General features: G+C 41.9%; 1 protein-coding gene across 3 annotated transcripts in view; it reads right to left on the bottom strand.

Moving 5' to 3' along the window:
• gig (TSC complex subunit tuberin) overlaps positions 1 to 14531 on the bottom strand; it is a 162390-nt gene that overhangs the window by 85624 nt on the left and 62235 nt on the right. For all 3 annotated transcript variants that reach the window (XR_012888402.1, XM_075882244.1, XM_075882245.1), the window contains 4 exons: positions 13920 to 14096; positions 12549 to 12707; positions 10548 to 10625; positions 6571 to 6803 (listed from right to left, as the gene is read on the bottom strand). Coding sequence is in view for 2 of the 3 variants with exons in the window: in XM_075882244.1 (XP_075738359.1) it covers positions 6571 to 6803; positions 10548 to 10625; positions 12549 to 12707; positions 13920 to 14096 (647 nt within the window). In the remaining variant the exon portion in view is untranslated. The remainder of the gene's footprint in view (positions 1 to 6570; positions 6804 to 10547; positions 10626 to 12548; positions 12708 to 13919; positions 14097 to 14531) is intronic.

Below are 14531 nucleotides of genomic sequence, written 5' to 3'. Positions count from 1 at the left end.
TGCAAGTGTCCCCCTTGAGATTTAGCTTCAGCACGTGATATAATTGAGTTTGCAGTTAGGTATAGTGCAATGAACTTTTTAAAAGGCTTTTTTTATCTTTTACTGCGTACCTGTGTTAAATGCCTCTCAGCTGTGTGAACTAAACTATGAAAATCGAGAAAAGCTGAAAAAAAGATAATGAATATAACAATGAAATTGCTCAAGCTCGGACCTCATGCTAGTTTCTTTTTTAATTTTATTTGAAAGCATGATTTATTTCTGATGTAAATGAAAATTCATCCCATATTAAAAATACGAATTGGACACCATGACCCGATATGCGTCACCCCTTGAGATTCTTCTGAATTTACGCCACTGAATAGCATACTAGGATGATAATGTACACAGCTTGCTTTTGGTTTCGTTTAGACTCATGGGATGGTCCCATGGTTCAATTTTATTCTTTTTAGTTTGCCAACACCATTTTGGAGCAGTTACTAGCAAATATTGTACTTTGGAGTAGCATGGAACAGTCTTTCTCTTTTGGAGCAGTTTGGAGCAATTGGAGCAGCACTTCCATCACTGCAACAGTTTAATAAAGCAACACGCTCCGAAAGGAAAACAAAGACGCACATGCGCTACACGTGATGCAGCTGGTACAGATGAAAACACTGTGCCCGAGACAATCCGATTACCAACACGCCCATGCACTGTAAAAACGTAAGGATATAACGCAGAGCATGATACATTCTAATTACATTTCTCTAAAATGGTGATCCTGCAGCCTCTTTTCATGATAACGATGGAAGGTACACGACCAGGACCATGTCTTTATTCTTTGCATTTTCTATGCTTTAGTCCCCTCTTGCATTTCGTGGCATTTTATATGCTTCCATCAGTTCCCTCTCGCACTTATTTCACTGCTGGGTATCATGAAAAATGGGCAAGCAACCGCACAATCTGCAGTCAAGCAGGCTAGTCTCCTCCCGCTGATGTTATGAACTTTTCATGTTATTTGAGCGTCCCGCCTGTCCTATGCACAGTCTACCACAACGCAAGGAATGGATAACATCTTTGTCTTTCCTTTCCTCTTCTTCCTCCTCCTACCACAAGAAAATGGTAAGCAATACATATGACATCCAACAAAATAATGAGCCCTTAAATTTACACGTCTTTCTTGACATTTGCGAAAGCATTGCATGGCGCCGAGAATTTGGCAACTTCATTTTCATATTATAAGAAATCGTGTACTTCCACTCGCCATCTGTACCCACTTACACAGGTACCTGAAGTGCTGTCTGTTTCTTTTTTTTTAACTTCTTCAATTTCGTTTCGACTCAACGCTGCAGCCTTTCAACGAAGGCTCCCCAAATGACACACTGCAGCCTTTCAACAAAGGCTCCCAAGTGCCATCTAATCACCTCCGTGACATTGTATAAATTGGCATGACCCCCGAAAAATGGACAATCTCTCTATTAAGGATCCTTCAGAGCAAAAAATAAGGGGGGGGAGGGAGGCAGGGGTTACTGAACAGTAGTTTGCTTTGCCAGAGTCTCGTATAATGATGATCTATGGCAAGTTTATTGTCATGCGAGCTTAACAACCCATCTCACACCCTTCCTCTTTTCCCGATAATTTGCCACCATGTGCATACGTGGAACGTCTCCACCGATGCGGGACGTATTAACGTGACGTCAGCTTGGCAGGCGCGGCAACGAAAAGTGCGCCATTTAATACTAATGTGATGTTTTACGAATCTAGCTGAAGCAACGGGCTTTACAGCGCTTACGAACTTGCACGTGAAAACACCATTGCATGGGACAGATTAGATTGTGGCAAAGTGCACACGAGACTAAAATTTCGAAGTGGTTGGCTCACCCACAAATTTGATCAATCGAATGAAAAATATCAAGAGCACTAAATTATTAACTACACCAAGGTTATAAGCCACCTGTGCTTTCACACAAGTGTACTGAGCCAGTTCACTTTAGCGAGAAAAACAAAAGTGTGTGCCTCTCATTTAAGCTTGTAGTGTACCGCGCATGTAGTAATTTAAATAGTCCAACGTTGAGTACTCCGCTGTGTTGTGCTTTCCGCAGACGTCTCTGCCAGAGCAATGAAACTGACTGCTATTACTGCGTTATTGCGATTTCTTGATTTTCGTGTTCCGTTCGCATCTGAATTACACAAGTCTATCATAATCCGAACTCAACTGAGTTTCCATTCGCAGGTGAACCACTCTCAAGCAGTCACCCCACAGCCTTATTAAAATCAGCCTGGCAAAGACGGCTGAATCACTCGCCATGACGCTTCGCCCCAACCTGCAGTATACGGCTACATGAGGCGAATAACGTTCGGCAAGGAATAAAATTTGACCGGTTTGAGTTTTCAAGCTCGTCACCCTTGCATTTAGTGTGATGGCTGCACACAAATACGGCACAATCAAACGAGATAACAGATGGTGGGTGTGAAAAACGGCTCAACTTAAGTATCACGCAGATGCACACACATGTATACATGGCCCTAGCCATGGCGGCCAGAACCAGTGCTTTCTCTGTATTGCTCGCATGCTTTGCGGATAGCCGAAGCTTAGGCTACGGGAGCACAGGGTTGCTCAGAGGTGGATACGACCTATGATCTATTGCACCAACATCATGTGATGCAAGCTGCTTTCCCTGAAGAGCTTCTCAGTCATGCAATAAGGACAAATGAAACTTTTATTCAGAGATGACATCTGTATAAGCATGTATTCATTTTTTTTCTTTTTTAATTTTAGCTTGTGGTTTTTCAAATGCATCTGTATTGACACAAAGGTGGCTGAAGGGGCTTGTTGGGGATTCATAACAAAAAAGTATTTCGGATAGCGCAACAAAACAATTTTCCATAACATAAAGATTGATTGTGAAGTTGCATTTAATTAAATTATAAGTGAATATTGCATGCATACCTTTAAGTACCCGCTTGCAAGCGGCGAGATTGATTGTGCCTGCGTTGCAATTACGTCTGTATTTTTATCCTGAAGCTGCTGTAGTTCCACGGTGCTAGGAATAAGGCATCAGTATCGTAAGCTTATTATCAAAAAAGCATCTCAAATGAAAACAACGACTGTAAATTTTCTTTTTCAGAACTGCCACGTACGTGTATCATTTCATTGCTTCTAAATTAAATGCTTCGTCATTGGACTTCCTAGTTTTTTCATTCACTTAGTTTACATGTAATGCTTAAAATAATCTATAGTAATCAAGGCTGCCTACAGCCCTTACTTATTTTGTCTCTGGTCATCACACACGAAAATGTCTCGTGCAGGTGAGAACAATGCCTTGTTTACACCAATAGTGAAATACTGAAATTATCTGTCAAGTTGGATTGTGTAGATAGAACGAAAGCCAAGGTTTTCATTGAGAAACTCTTATACAAAACTTTTTGCTTCATACAGTCTTGAGCCTCTTTGTCAAGAGCAATATTCCTTTACATGACCCTGTAAAATAGCAGCACTTCTTAGAATAAGCGAAGTGTTTTGTGACGACCACACACATGCTACCTGCATGTAAGAGTACGCAATGCCAGAAGAACAAACATTTCAGACGATACGACAATGAAAACAACAGCGAGCAGCTTATGGCCCAACACGATCTGTGCGATTACATAAAAAGCGCATATGTGAGAAATCTCCAGTGAAACGGCCGCAAAGACTGTTGAAAATGCCAACCTTCATGTATTAGAGAGTGATGTATGTTAGCTCTGCATGCTAACCAAAATTTCCACGGGAGTATCACAGCCGCCGACTGACAAGTGAGAATCAGCATGGCAGCCTGCCAAATTTAGCGGCGACTCTGAATGGCAACTGGGTTCCTTGCCAAATCTGGCGGCTACTAGCAGCTGCACTGTTCAAGATGTCACCACCCTAAAACCGAGTGGGAGGAGTATGTGTATGAAGGCTCCCTAGCAGCACTGATTCAGCAAGTGCAGGTGCAGCCACAACACTACAGAGCGGTGAATATTGCCAAAATGAAGATACAAGTCCAGGCCAATGGCCGAGTTGATCAAATAGCCAACGCAGCGTGTATCGACGGTGCTATTTACCATAAAACTGACTGTCTTCGTATCTGACGTATAAAAAACTGCTCGACAATGTCGATGATTCTGACAACAACAATCTTTACAGTAACAGAGGAGCTGTAGACAAGGCTTGTGTTTTAATTGGTCACCTTTTAATTGGTACAAATGTGAAAATGTCAGTCATGTTTCCGGGTACAGGAACGCTGTCAGAACTTTCCATGAGTATGATCTCAAGAGACTTTTCAAACTTTATAGAACGACGGTTTAGTGATTAATCCCATACTGGGTCGGCCTTCTATTGAAGTGCGTGCGAAACCATGGAGCAAGAAAAAGTGAAAAATATGGGGGTTCTTTGACCGATAGTGCCACGTTTCTTCGCACTATATCATTAAAACACATACGCAAGCTCCCTTGAATACATGTTCTAACTCAACAGTTTTCCTCGAAGGTTGCCTGTCGCATTGGCTTCACGCTTTCACAAAGACAAAGTGAGCACATTGCTTGTGCCTCGAGCTGCACCTATAGTACTGATAACCTTTTTTTTTTTACGATTCTTACTGCTCATGAGACATACATGTAAGAAGACCCGCCTTAATAGCTGCTAAAAAGACGCAGCTAAGATTACCCGTCGGTGGCAACTCAATTGTTTTTGCAAGCACGCCCTGAAAAACATGCAGCATCGTCTTCTCCAAGCTTGGGAGGAGGGAAGGGCGCACGTCATGCTGCACCTCACTGCACCTCCTCTTGATCGAGTGCAGGCCGGCAGTGAACTTGTGCAGCACTACGCTTTCACCTCGATGAAACGAGGAAGCCAGTGCAAAGTGTGCCTGCGGCACCAGCAAATCGAGGAGGAAGGTGCTGCAACCGCTGAACTGCTGCCGGCGGTGCAGCCGAATCGAAGAGCCCTTACGGTCCCGCAAACTCACGGCACAGCGCAAGACGAAAGCGCGTGACAAGACAACTTCCGAAGATCTATTGTTATCCCCATGGTCTCGGAAAGTTTCCATCAGCGCCCTGTCTGACATCCCCTCAGTAGTGACGACCCAACTGCCCGCATTTAAAAAAAATAAATTAATAAAAAGGCAGAGCTGAATGTCGTCTGAGGCCACACCATATATGAGCGCACAGCGTCGAAAACAAAGAGCGGACAGGACAAGAATACTGCGAAAAACTATTCGGTAGAGCACCTTCCATGTGCAGCGCAGCCCCACATGTCACGCTATCTAAACGCGTGCCACTGCCAACGCAAAAGTATTTTTTTTTTTCGGTTTGGAGGGAGGAGAAATATCATCAGCACATGCACTCGCGGTGGCAAGAACAGGGGCAACGCTGGCTTGTAGGGCGCAGGCCTGCCTCGCGCACACTAGCGCGCAATAACGAGCGCTCGCTTTCGCGTGGAAGTCGCCAGAACCACAATCGCGTCGCTGCTGTGTCACGCTTCATCGGCAACAGGGCAATGCGGAAGATGCATGCTCGTAACAAAATGGCAAATTTCAGGGCTAGATTCCAGACTGTCCGTTACTTATATCAAGGATGTCTCGCGCTGTTACTTTGTTACATAGAGGTTGTGAATACATGTGCTTCTATGGGGTAACGGCGGGGAATAGAAAAACTTCATTATATCAAGAAATTCGTTTTTAAACAAAGGTTTTTAAACGAAGGTTTAACTGTATATATCTAAACTGAGATTTCATTCTATCTACATCAAAAAACAGTGTCAATGACTTTAAGATAAAAAGATATTTAATTATAACTAAATTAGAACTAGTTACTATAACACACATAAATTAACATATTATGACATTACTTTTATGGCAATAGACCATGAAGTACCGTGACATAATGCTGTATTGATTTGACACATTTACAGACGGTTCTTCATAGGTGATCTCTGAAAGGGTTAAGATGTGACGTGTTGTTATCCTTTAACGCTGTAGAAGCAGGATCAGGTATTATAGGGCGATAATGTGGTCTTTTTTGGTGAGTGATGAATAGGCTTGAATTCCAAGAATAAACTTTAGTTTGAAGTTAGGGCTCGTCTCATGCGTGTTTCTTGCTTGCATCTGTTTCTTGCGCTACCTGCTCAAGTATGCAGTCCAGGTAGTAAAATACTGCTTGAAGCACACATTCCTTTTACTGAAGTTCAATTAAATCAAATTAATTTTGGAATCTTGCATGCCAGAACTGTTGTGTGGCATGCCACAGTGAGAAAATAACTTCAGTGTAAACAATAATGAAAACTGAGAATACTTTCTGAAGCTCTTTTTTAAAATGTACTATCAACAGCAAAAGCTTGCAGGACGTGAGATGTTCGATGAAGCTAAATTCCTGCTTTGTATGGGAATGCAATTTCGAAATAAATGATCCATACTGCACTCGTCATTCCAACCTATGCAGTCACCAGCTGATTACAACCATTAAGAATTGATACAGCAGAAATTCGCATTTGTTGAGAATCTAATGCCCAACATGCTTTTGCTGTTTGTACTACACAAGGCTCACTACGAGCATTGGCCGCTCACATGAGCTAACCTGAAGGTGCAGGTGAGCTGTCGGCTGAAGGTCGCCTGCCCTGTAGCAGGATTGTACAGGCCCACCTGATAGAGGGCGCTCGTGCGCAATGCCACCATTGTCTGCACCAACTGCAGCCTCAGTGGAGCCAGCTCAGCCGGTGGGTTCCCTCCCTGGCACTGCTGGTGCAGGTGCTGGGACAGCAGATGCAGCACTGACACTGCTACTGTCGGCTGTCCATCACACACATGTGCCTGCATCACAGCAAGCAGCAGCGGTTCACCAACAAATATTCGTTCATGACACGAGATTAAGGCAAAACCTTCACGTGGCTCACGAGGGAAAAAAGTGCCAAAAAACAAGGACGTAGCAATGATGGAAAAAGCTGCTTCCGTCCTATGTGCCCAAGACTTCATCTGAATGGGACCGCTTTCCTGTCTCCACCACCAGCGACCCTGATCAGGCATCATTCAAGACTGCCATTTCTGACTTGTAACACCCCTCCTCTCTGTAACGCCACAAATGGCATTGAGAGTATTTCAATAAATAAATAATAATATCTGGTGTTTAAGCCCCGAAACCACGATATGATTACGAGACGCCGTAGTGGAGGGCTCTGGAAATTTCGACCATCTGGTGTTGTTTAACATGCACTGTCATCGCACAGTACACGGGCCTCTACAATTTTGCTGCCATCGAAATGCGACCACTTCGGCCGAGATCAAACGCGCGACCTTCAGGTGAGCAGCCGAGCACCCCAGCCACTGTTCCACAGAGGCCGACTTTCCATCTACCATCAAACCGTGCACGAGCTTCTTGCTAACTAGAGCATAGTAATGAGATGTACACGTAGGCATGTTGTATGGCACGTTTGCGTCCTGCTAAATGTTATGTAACATCTTGTTTTATTTATGTACCTTAGCAGTGTGCTTAGATTCACATGACACTTTTTGCTTTGCTTCCACTTTTGTGAACAAAAATACTCTGCTACTACACTGCCACCCTTCGCACAGTACTTCAGTTGGAGCCTGCGAGGCTTTGAGAATAAAAAACAGTCCACTGTCCAGCATCCATTGTTACGGCATGCCAAGTCACATGACGGCAGCACTGAACATGTCATGTAAAACTTCCCCACAGGCAGCAGTGCACAGAGAGATGCAGACTGGGAGAGGGTGGCAAGTGTAAAAGACAACTACCGCATTCCCAGGGGTGGCTTATCCAGAATGCCATCTACGCAAAGCAGAGGCCAAAGGGGTGCATGGTGCTTACCAAGACTAGGCTAAATCCTCAGGACCCCCTTTTTGGCTGGACACCATGATGAGGTGCAGAGGAATATGACCACCCCCTCCCTCGCCCTACACATGCCCATGGTACTACAATGCATCAAATGCAGGCTTGTGCGAATATTTCAACGAATGTTAATGTATTCAAATTTGCTTCAATTCAAATTTAAATTACTGAAAATTTCAAAGCTTCAAAATGAGCAAATACATTTAGAATAACAGAAAGCTGAGCTAATTGGTTAGTGGTTAGCCACATAGATGAGCGTTTATTTCTACATTTAAAATACGTTTTTGCCAAGATGCAATTTTGCGCAACTTGCTAAGTTTTGACATCATGTTTCTGGTACTTCTGATGGCCAGACCAAAGTGATATTTTTGCCACATATTCCTTAACATGCGAAGAGTGCAATTATCTCCTTTAGAACATATCATGTACACAATTATTATAAACTTAAAGTAAGCAATTAGTATGGCCTGAGCATTTAACACTTCTCACATTAAAATTTTTTTGGTCATTTAAATGTATTATACACACTTCTTGATAGTTATTGGCATTCTACAGTTAATATGGAAATATGTATGAGTCATTATAATTACTAATAATTATAAACATTTAGTGGCAGAAAAAGTCTGTCCAAAAAGAAGTATATTTTAAATATTGTCATGGTACAAAACAAAAAATATGCAAATTACTACAAAACTAATATCATATTTGAAATCGGCTCAATACTTAAGTAAAAACTGAACAGTAAAAACTTAATTTCCTTGGGCTGCAGATTAAAGAAACCTTTTTTTTAATGACATCTCAACTTAAAATGCCACATATTTATTATCAGTTGCATTCTACCGCAAGTCAAATCCTGCTGCCATTCAGAGTTGCTTCCACTTCCTATTAACCAAGAATGACATTTGCATTTGCCTTGTATCAATTAAAAAATATGTATTGTGCACGTCAGTTGGATCATGCAAACATGCTCACTTTTTTTATTATAGTGGTATACACCACTCTAACTCGATTTGAAATTATTTTATTTAATCACTATTTGCTTCGAATTCGCTTTGAACCAAAAATTTAATAGGCTTAAAAGGCACTTCTCAGACCAGGTTGTTGCATGGGGTAGGTATTTTACATGTGTGGTTATACTGACAATACCTTTTTATTAAATTTTGCTGAAAGCAAGACAAAGCTGAAAAAGGCCATCATTTTAAATGAGTTCACGTATCAGAGAATGGCTTGTTGAAATTATGTGCACCGTCCTGAGAGCCTAATGCAGGTCACTGGCATAATAACTTTCCAAGCCAGTTCTTTTTACTAATATTTATTAATGCTAAAACCCATTTTAATTTAGACAAGAATGATTAGTTGCTCAAAGTAGCATCTCCACATACATTTACAAACTGCCATTTGTTTATTGTGATATGAACTGCTTTTGTTGTGTAAACACAGAAATCACAAAACATTGTGTCCTGCATTTGCTTTAGCAAGTACAGATGCACAATTCTTACGCAGCTACAAAATTACCGTATTTACTCGCACAATCCTCGCACTTTTTTTTGCCAGAATACCGATGCAAAGTTGGGCGGTGCGAGAATTACGCGGGCAAAACTTTCCACGAAAACGCAGAGAGCGAAAAAGAAAACGAAGTGGCCGCGAATCGGGATTCTCACACCAGAAACTAACAGCAAGCTTTAAAAAGTACTAATTAAAACTTACCTCAACAATAAAAGCAGAGGTTCCACACAAGACAAGATTTATTTGAGACACAAAAAGTGGAAGCAAATAGTCGAGAGGTAGAATACCATACGCAAAGCTTGTGGACGTTGCGGACGTAGAGATAGCGTTCGTCGCTCAACAGGAGCCCTCAAAAGGTAAGCGTAGGACGTCAGTATTGGGCTGATGGCTATTTAACAGAATTGTCCACAGTTTACTTCTGAAAAAATAAAGTTTACCATCAATCCCAGATTTAGGCACACGACAGGCCCAACGCATCTTGGTGGCTTTCAGCTGCCGTCACCAGTAGCGAACACAAAACTCGTAGACTCCAAAGCGCCTACCGGTGGCCCTGTTGCCATTGTTTAGTGCATGATCTATCACATGCAACTTGAAAGGAGCCATGTAGCTTCAATAGTATCGCCTCATAACGTGACAAGATTACCGACACAACATACAAAACACGCCGCAACGCGCACTGGCAACATCGGCTTGGACTGAATTGAATCTCTGTACAGTAGTACGATTGATGGTTAAGAGATGGCGCCAGATGGCACACGCTGTCATCATCAGTGGCTGGAACGAGCAGACTAAATTATTACGGCAGTTTCGGGGGTGCGATAATTACTCGAGAAAAAAAAGAAATCGTATTTTTGTTGGGCGATGTGGGGGTGCGAGAATTATGCGAGTGTGAGGATTACGCGAGTAAATACGGTATGTTTCTTATCCTACACAGCTGTAGACAGCATAAACCTTCAATTTATCACAGACAAAACAGGTGATTAATGTATGCAAAGTGGCTAATTAAAAGGCATTCATCATAAAATGCCACCTACGTGCCAAATTTCAGAGCAGCTGAACTAGTGGTTCCACCACACAGCTCAAGTATAGCTGAAATTCTCAATACATTTTTTTTATGCACAATTTACTTCGTAGCATTTGATGGAACCATTACCAAACCATCATGCCCCATTTTTCACAGACAGATAACAAGCCCAACTTACCTGGAAGAGATGACACAGGCCTTCAACTGCAGCCTCAAGTGTCACCAACTCCGCAGGTAGCCAATCACGCACCAGCACCTGCACAGCAACACACCACTAATTTGGCATGCTGTGCCATTTTAAAAAAACCAGAAAGCTGATTATAGTACCTGTACTGCAATACATGACTTACCAACAACAAATACAGACAAGGCTACCTGCACGAAGAATGCTGACCTTTGAATGCTTAAAGCACGAGGAGGACAATAACACCGTTGATGAATATTACAGTGTAAGACAATTCCGAATCACATCTTTCACAAGTGCACATAAGGCATGCATATGTTGCTATAAAGCCCTTCTTTACAAGATTGCAAATGCAACAATAGCCCAAACATTCCTTCATTATGGAATAAGTACAAATTACAGTTGAGCCTGGATAGTTGAGCCTGGAGTAGAGTCCTAACTTTGCTCAGATATTTTGAGAAAAAAAGTGTGTTTATTACGCAAAAAAATACAATAGTTTGATATACATTTGTAATTCAAAAGGAGAGGTACAGAGCTCATGCTACAGACAAGCCGCCTCATTGAACCAAGTTCATCGTTAGACATTTCAAGGTCTGGTAATGACTCTAACAGGAACGATGAGCTTGGCAAACACTCAAGGTAGCGGAGTGCAGGTATTACCTCACTTGGTCGTTGCTCAGGCTGAAATGCGAAAAATCCTCATTTCAACCCTTTTCTACTTACTTAAAGGAATGTTTTCATCCTCTACCATGTCCTTTTAATAATAGGCACACATTTTCAGCACTAAAGTAACAATACAAGTACATGTAAATCATTGAACACTGCCTTGTGCATGCTAGTTGGCAAATATGTTTTTCCAACCAAAAACATGAGGTTTCCTGTTACACGACAGGGAGGGCTCACTTTTCTGCAAATGGTTAATTCCCGTTGTGCCGCCAGGTTGCCGAGCGCTTCGACACACTCGATAACTTTTTTCTTAAAGCCTATCGTGAGCCGGCATCGACTACCCCTCATTTCTGAAGGAAATAGAAAAAAGAAAACAGCAGACAGACAAATTTAACCGAAGCAAAATGGCGTTGCTAGTACTACACTGTAGGCCTTGCCTAGCCTTGCCCAACTGCACTGCTGCTGATGCTAATGATGGCATAGATTTTCCTAAATATACGTTAGAGGGAACTCTGGCACTAGAGTCTATGGGAGCTGCAACGCATGGCGCTTCAGCGAGCATCGGAATTATAGGTAGTACACGGACTTGCCTAGTCTTCGTACTTTGTGTTTCTTTTGGCTTCGTGTAGCTTGAAGCTGCTTTGTGACAAAACAACAATCGGCAAACGTTCAGCACTTGCGTTTCACCATTTTTTTTATTAGGCTTACCATTTCAAATCGGATCACGAAGTTGAAAATGGTTCGTTCTTTTCTTCGAAACAAAACCGAAACACAGCAATAAACGAAGCCACAAGTGTGATACACTGCCCACAAGTACATAGACTAGGCAAATCCATGTACTACCCCTCATTTCCATGGTCGCTGAACAATCGCAACGTCAGAGTCCCCTTCAGTTAATTTTAGGAAACTCTATGCACGTTGGCAATGGAGGCTTTTGCCTTCAGCTGCCCATTGTTGCGAGACTTTCACATTTTTTTTGCTAATAATCGGTATACAGCAGACTTTCTGCTAATAATCGGTATACAGCAGACTCTCAGTAAACAGTACTACTGCTTAAACGAAACTATTGCCTCTGCAATGCTTGGTTTTTGGCTTGTATTCTGCACCCATGTCCAGCTCTCACTAAACGAAACTCCTGTTGAATAGACCATACTTTACCAGTCCCTTCACGTTACATTTACTGAGAGTCTACAAAACGAGGGTCGACTTTTCATCGCATTTTTTTTTTAAACAAAAAAATTCGACATATATTCCAGTTTTTCTTGGTGTATACCTCGTTTCGTTCTGAGCAAAAGCAGTCATTCAAAGCAAAATGAAATATTTTCAGACCTTTCCCAGCAGGTCAAGAAGATCAGCTGTGTGCTGGCTGGATAGGTCATCCCGCAGCAACACATCAGCCAGAAGACGTACAGCACGGGCTGCCACGGCAGGTTCCGTTTCAAGTGGAGACACGTGCGGCAGCAGCACTTTTTCCACCAGTTCATCCGCCTGCAACAGAAACCTACTACTGCAACATTCCACCATTACACTGATAGATAGATATGTGGGGTTTAACGTCCCAAAACCGCCATATGATTATGAGAGACGCCGTAGTGAAGAGCTCCGGAAATTTCGACCCCCTGGGGTTCTTTAACGATTCCACCATCACACCAAGTGCAGAAAATACTCAACTTGGTTTTTTTTAAGGGCGAAGCGCCTCAGGGTCTCAGCTTGTCTGCATATCATGTCGTTGTCACGGTCCATCAAAAAAAGCTATGCGCCACACAACTCGCCACCGTTCCATACTACAGGGTTCATAGCACTTAGGTGAAACAAAGTTCAAGGGTTTTCAAGGACTTCTATGGACCTAACAAATACTTTTCAAGGACCTAAAATAACACCTGAAACCGCAGAAAATGACAACACCACTTTTTTACAGCACAGAAATTCGTACTTTTATACATTTATTCAAGCTCCTTCAAGAATAAGAATATTAACCCCACCAGGTTTGTTTCTAATTATAGTTACTTGCTACCACCTATTCAATCTAACTATGGTAAGAAAACATCTAAACTCTCTACCATTCACTTTTGGAACGGTTTGTCTAATCAACATAAAACTGTGCCCACGTATTCACTTTTCAAAGCACCAATAAAGTCTTTCCTTTTAACGACTGATTGTTCACCTCAGTAATTGTATATAATTTTCTCTATCACTTGCCTACATTTTTATTTTTTTGTTTCTGCGTAAATATCTTGCTCATTTTCATTTTTGTGTCTTTTCTACTTTTATTCACTTATTTCTGTATTGTATTTGATGTTGTGTTGCATTGCTTTGTACACAGTATTTTGAATTTTGCTTTTTGTTTTATTGTATTGCTATTATTTCATGTTGTATTTCAACTGTCCTTGCCCATTACTTTTTTGGCTTTGTATATGCTTCTCTTTTCACTTTCTGTATCGCATTTTGCATTTTACATTCTATGTTAACGGTTTCCTATTTCATCTCTTAGTTCAACAGTTCTCGCCTGTTCACTACTGGCTAACATTCTGCCAATCGTTTTTTAGCTCACTATTGTAGTAGTTTTTGACTGAGGGTCCTGTTTTCAGTATTTATACTCTCAGACCCTCATCTGTATACAAGCACTATGTAACTGATGCATAAGTAACCAATAAACAAACTGAAGTGGACAAATTACCCATAATCGAACTATCATAATACCTCACAGACATGCCGATGGCTAGCAAGGAGATCGATGAGGTGCAGTCGCACAGCTGGCGTTGCCATCTTGGGGTTCAAGAACCGCTCCAGAAGCTCGGCAATGTGACTTGCCCAGCGCAGTGGGCACAGCTCCGCTTGCTGGGTTCGAAACTCCACCAGCCGCAGCAGTGACGTTTCCTGCAATGCTCAATGCCAGATCGTGGCCAATGATGGATGCTTAAGGGCGCTCAAGTATGCTACTTTGATGTGAAGCAAAGCACTTTCCCATAGGGATGGACAAATAGTAAATTTGAGTTTCAAAGTGAATTTGAAGTGAAGAGTGATTGGAATTGAGCAGTTAGGACACTGTGCATTACATAGTGTAAAGAAAAATGAGAAGTTTAATCACTATGTAACCAACACAATACTTTGAAAAATTACAACTAAACTTGTGCATTTTTTTTTTCACAGAGATGCGGAAACAGCTTCATACAGTTGCAGAATTTCAATAGTAGTAGGCTGGAAGTTGAAGGCAGTGGAATGCATAGCGTTTCAAATTGGTTGGACTTTATGGATGTAAGTCCATATAACAAGCTTTTTAACCTCAAAAAGATACCTTGATTAGAGTGCAGT

The sequence above is a fragment of the Rhipicephalus microplus genome, chromosome 2, assembly GCF_043290135.1.
Source record: "Rhipicephalus microplus isolate Deutch F79 chromosome 2, USDA_Rmic, whole genome shotgun sequence".
Lineage (NCBI taxonomy): Eukaryota > Metazoa > Arthropoda > Arachnida > Ixodida > Ixodidae > Rhipicephalus > Rhipicephalus microplus.
Note: the sequence above shows the minus strand (reverse complement) of the source record. Positions and strands in the feature narration are given on the sequence as shown.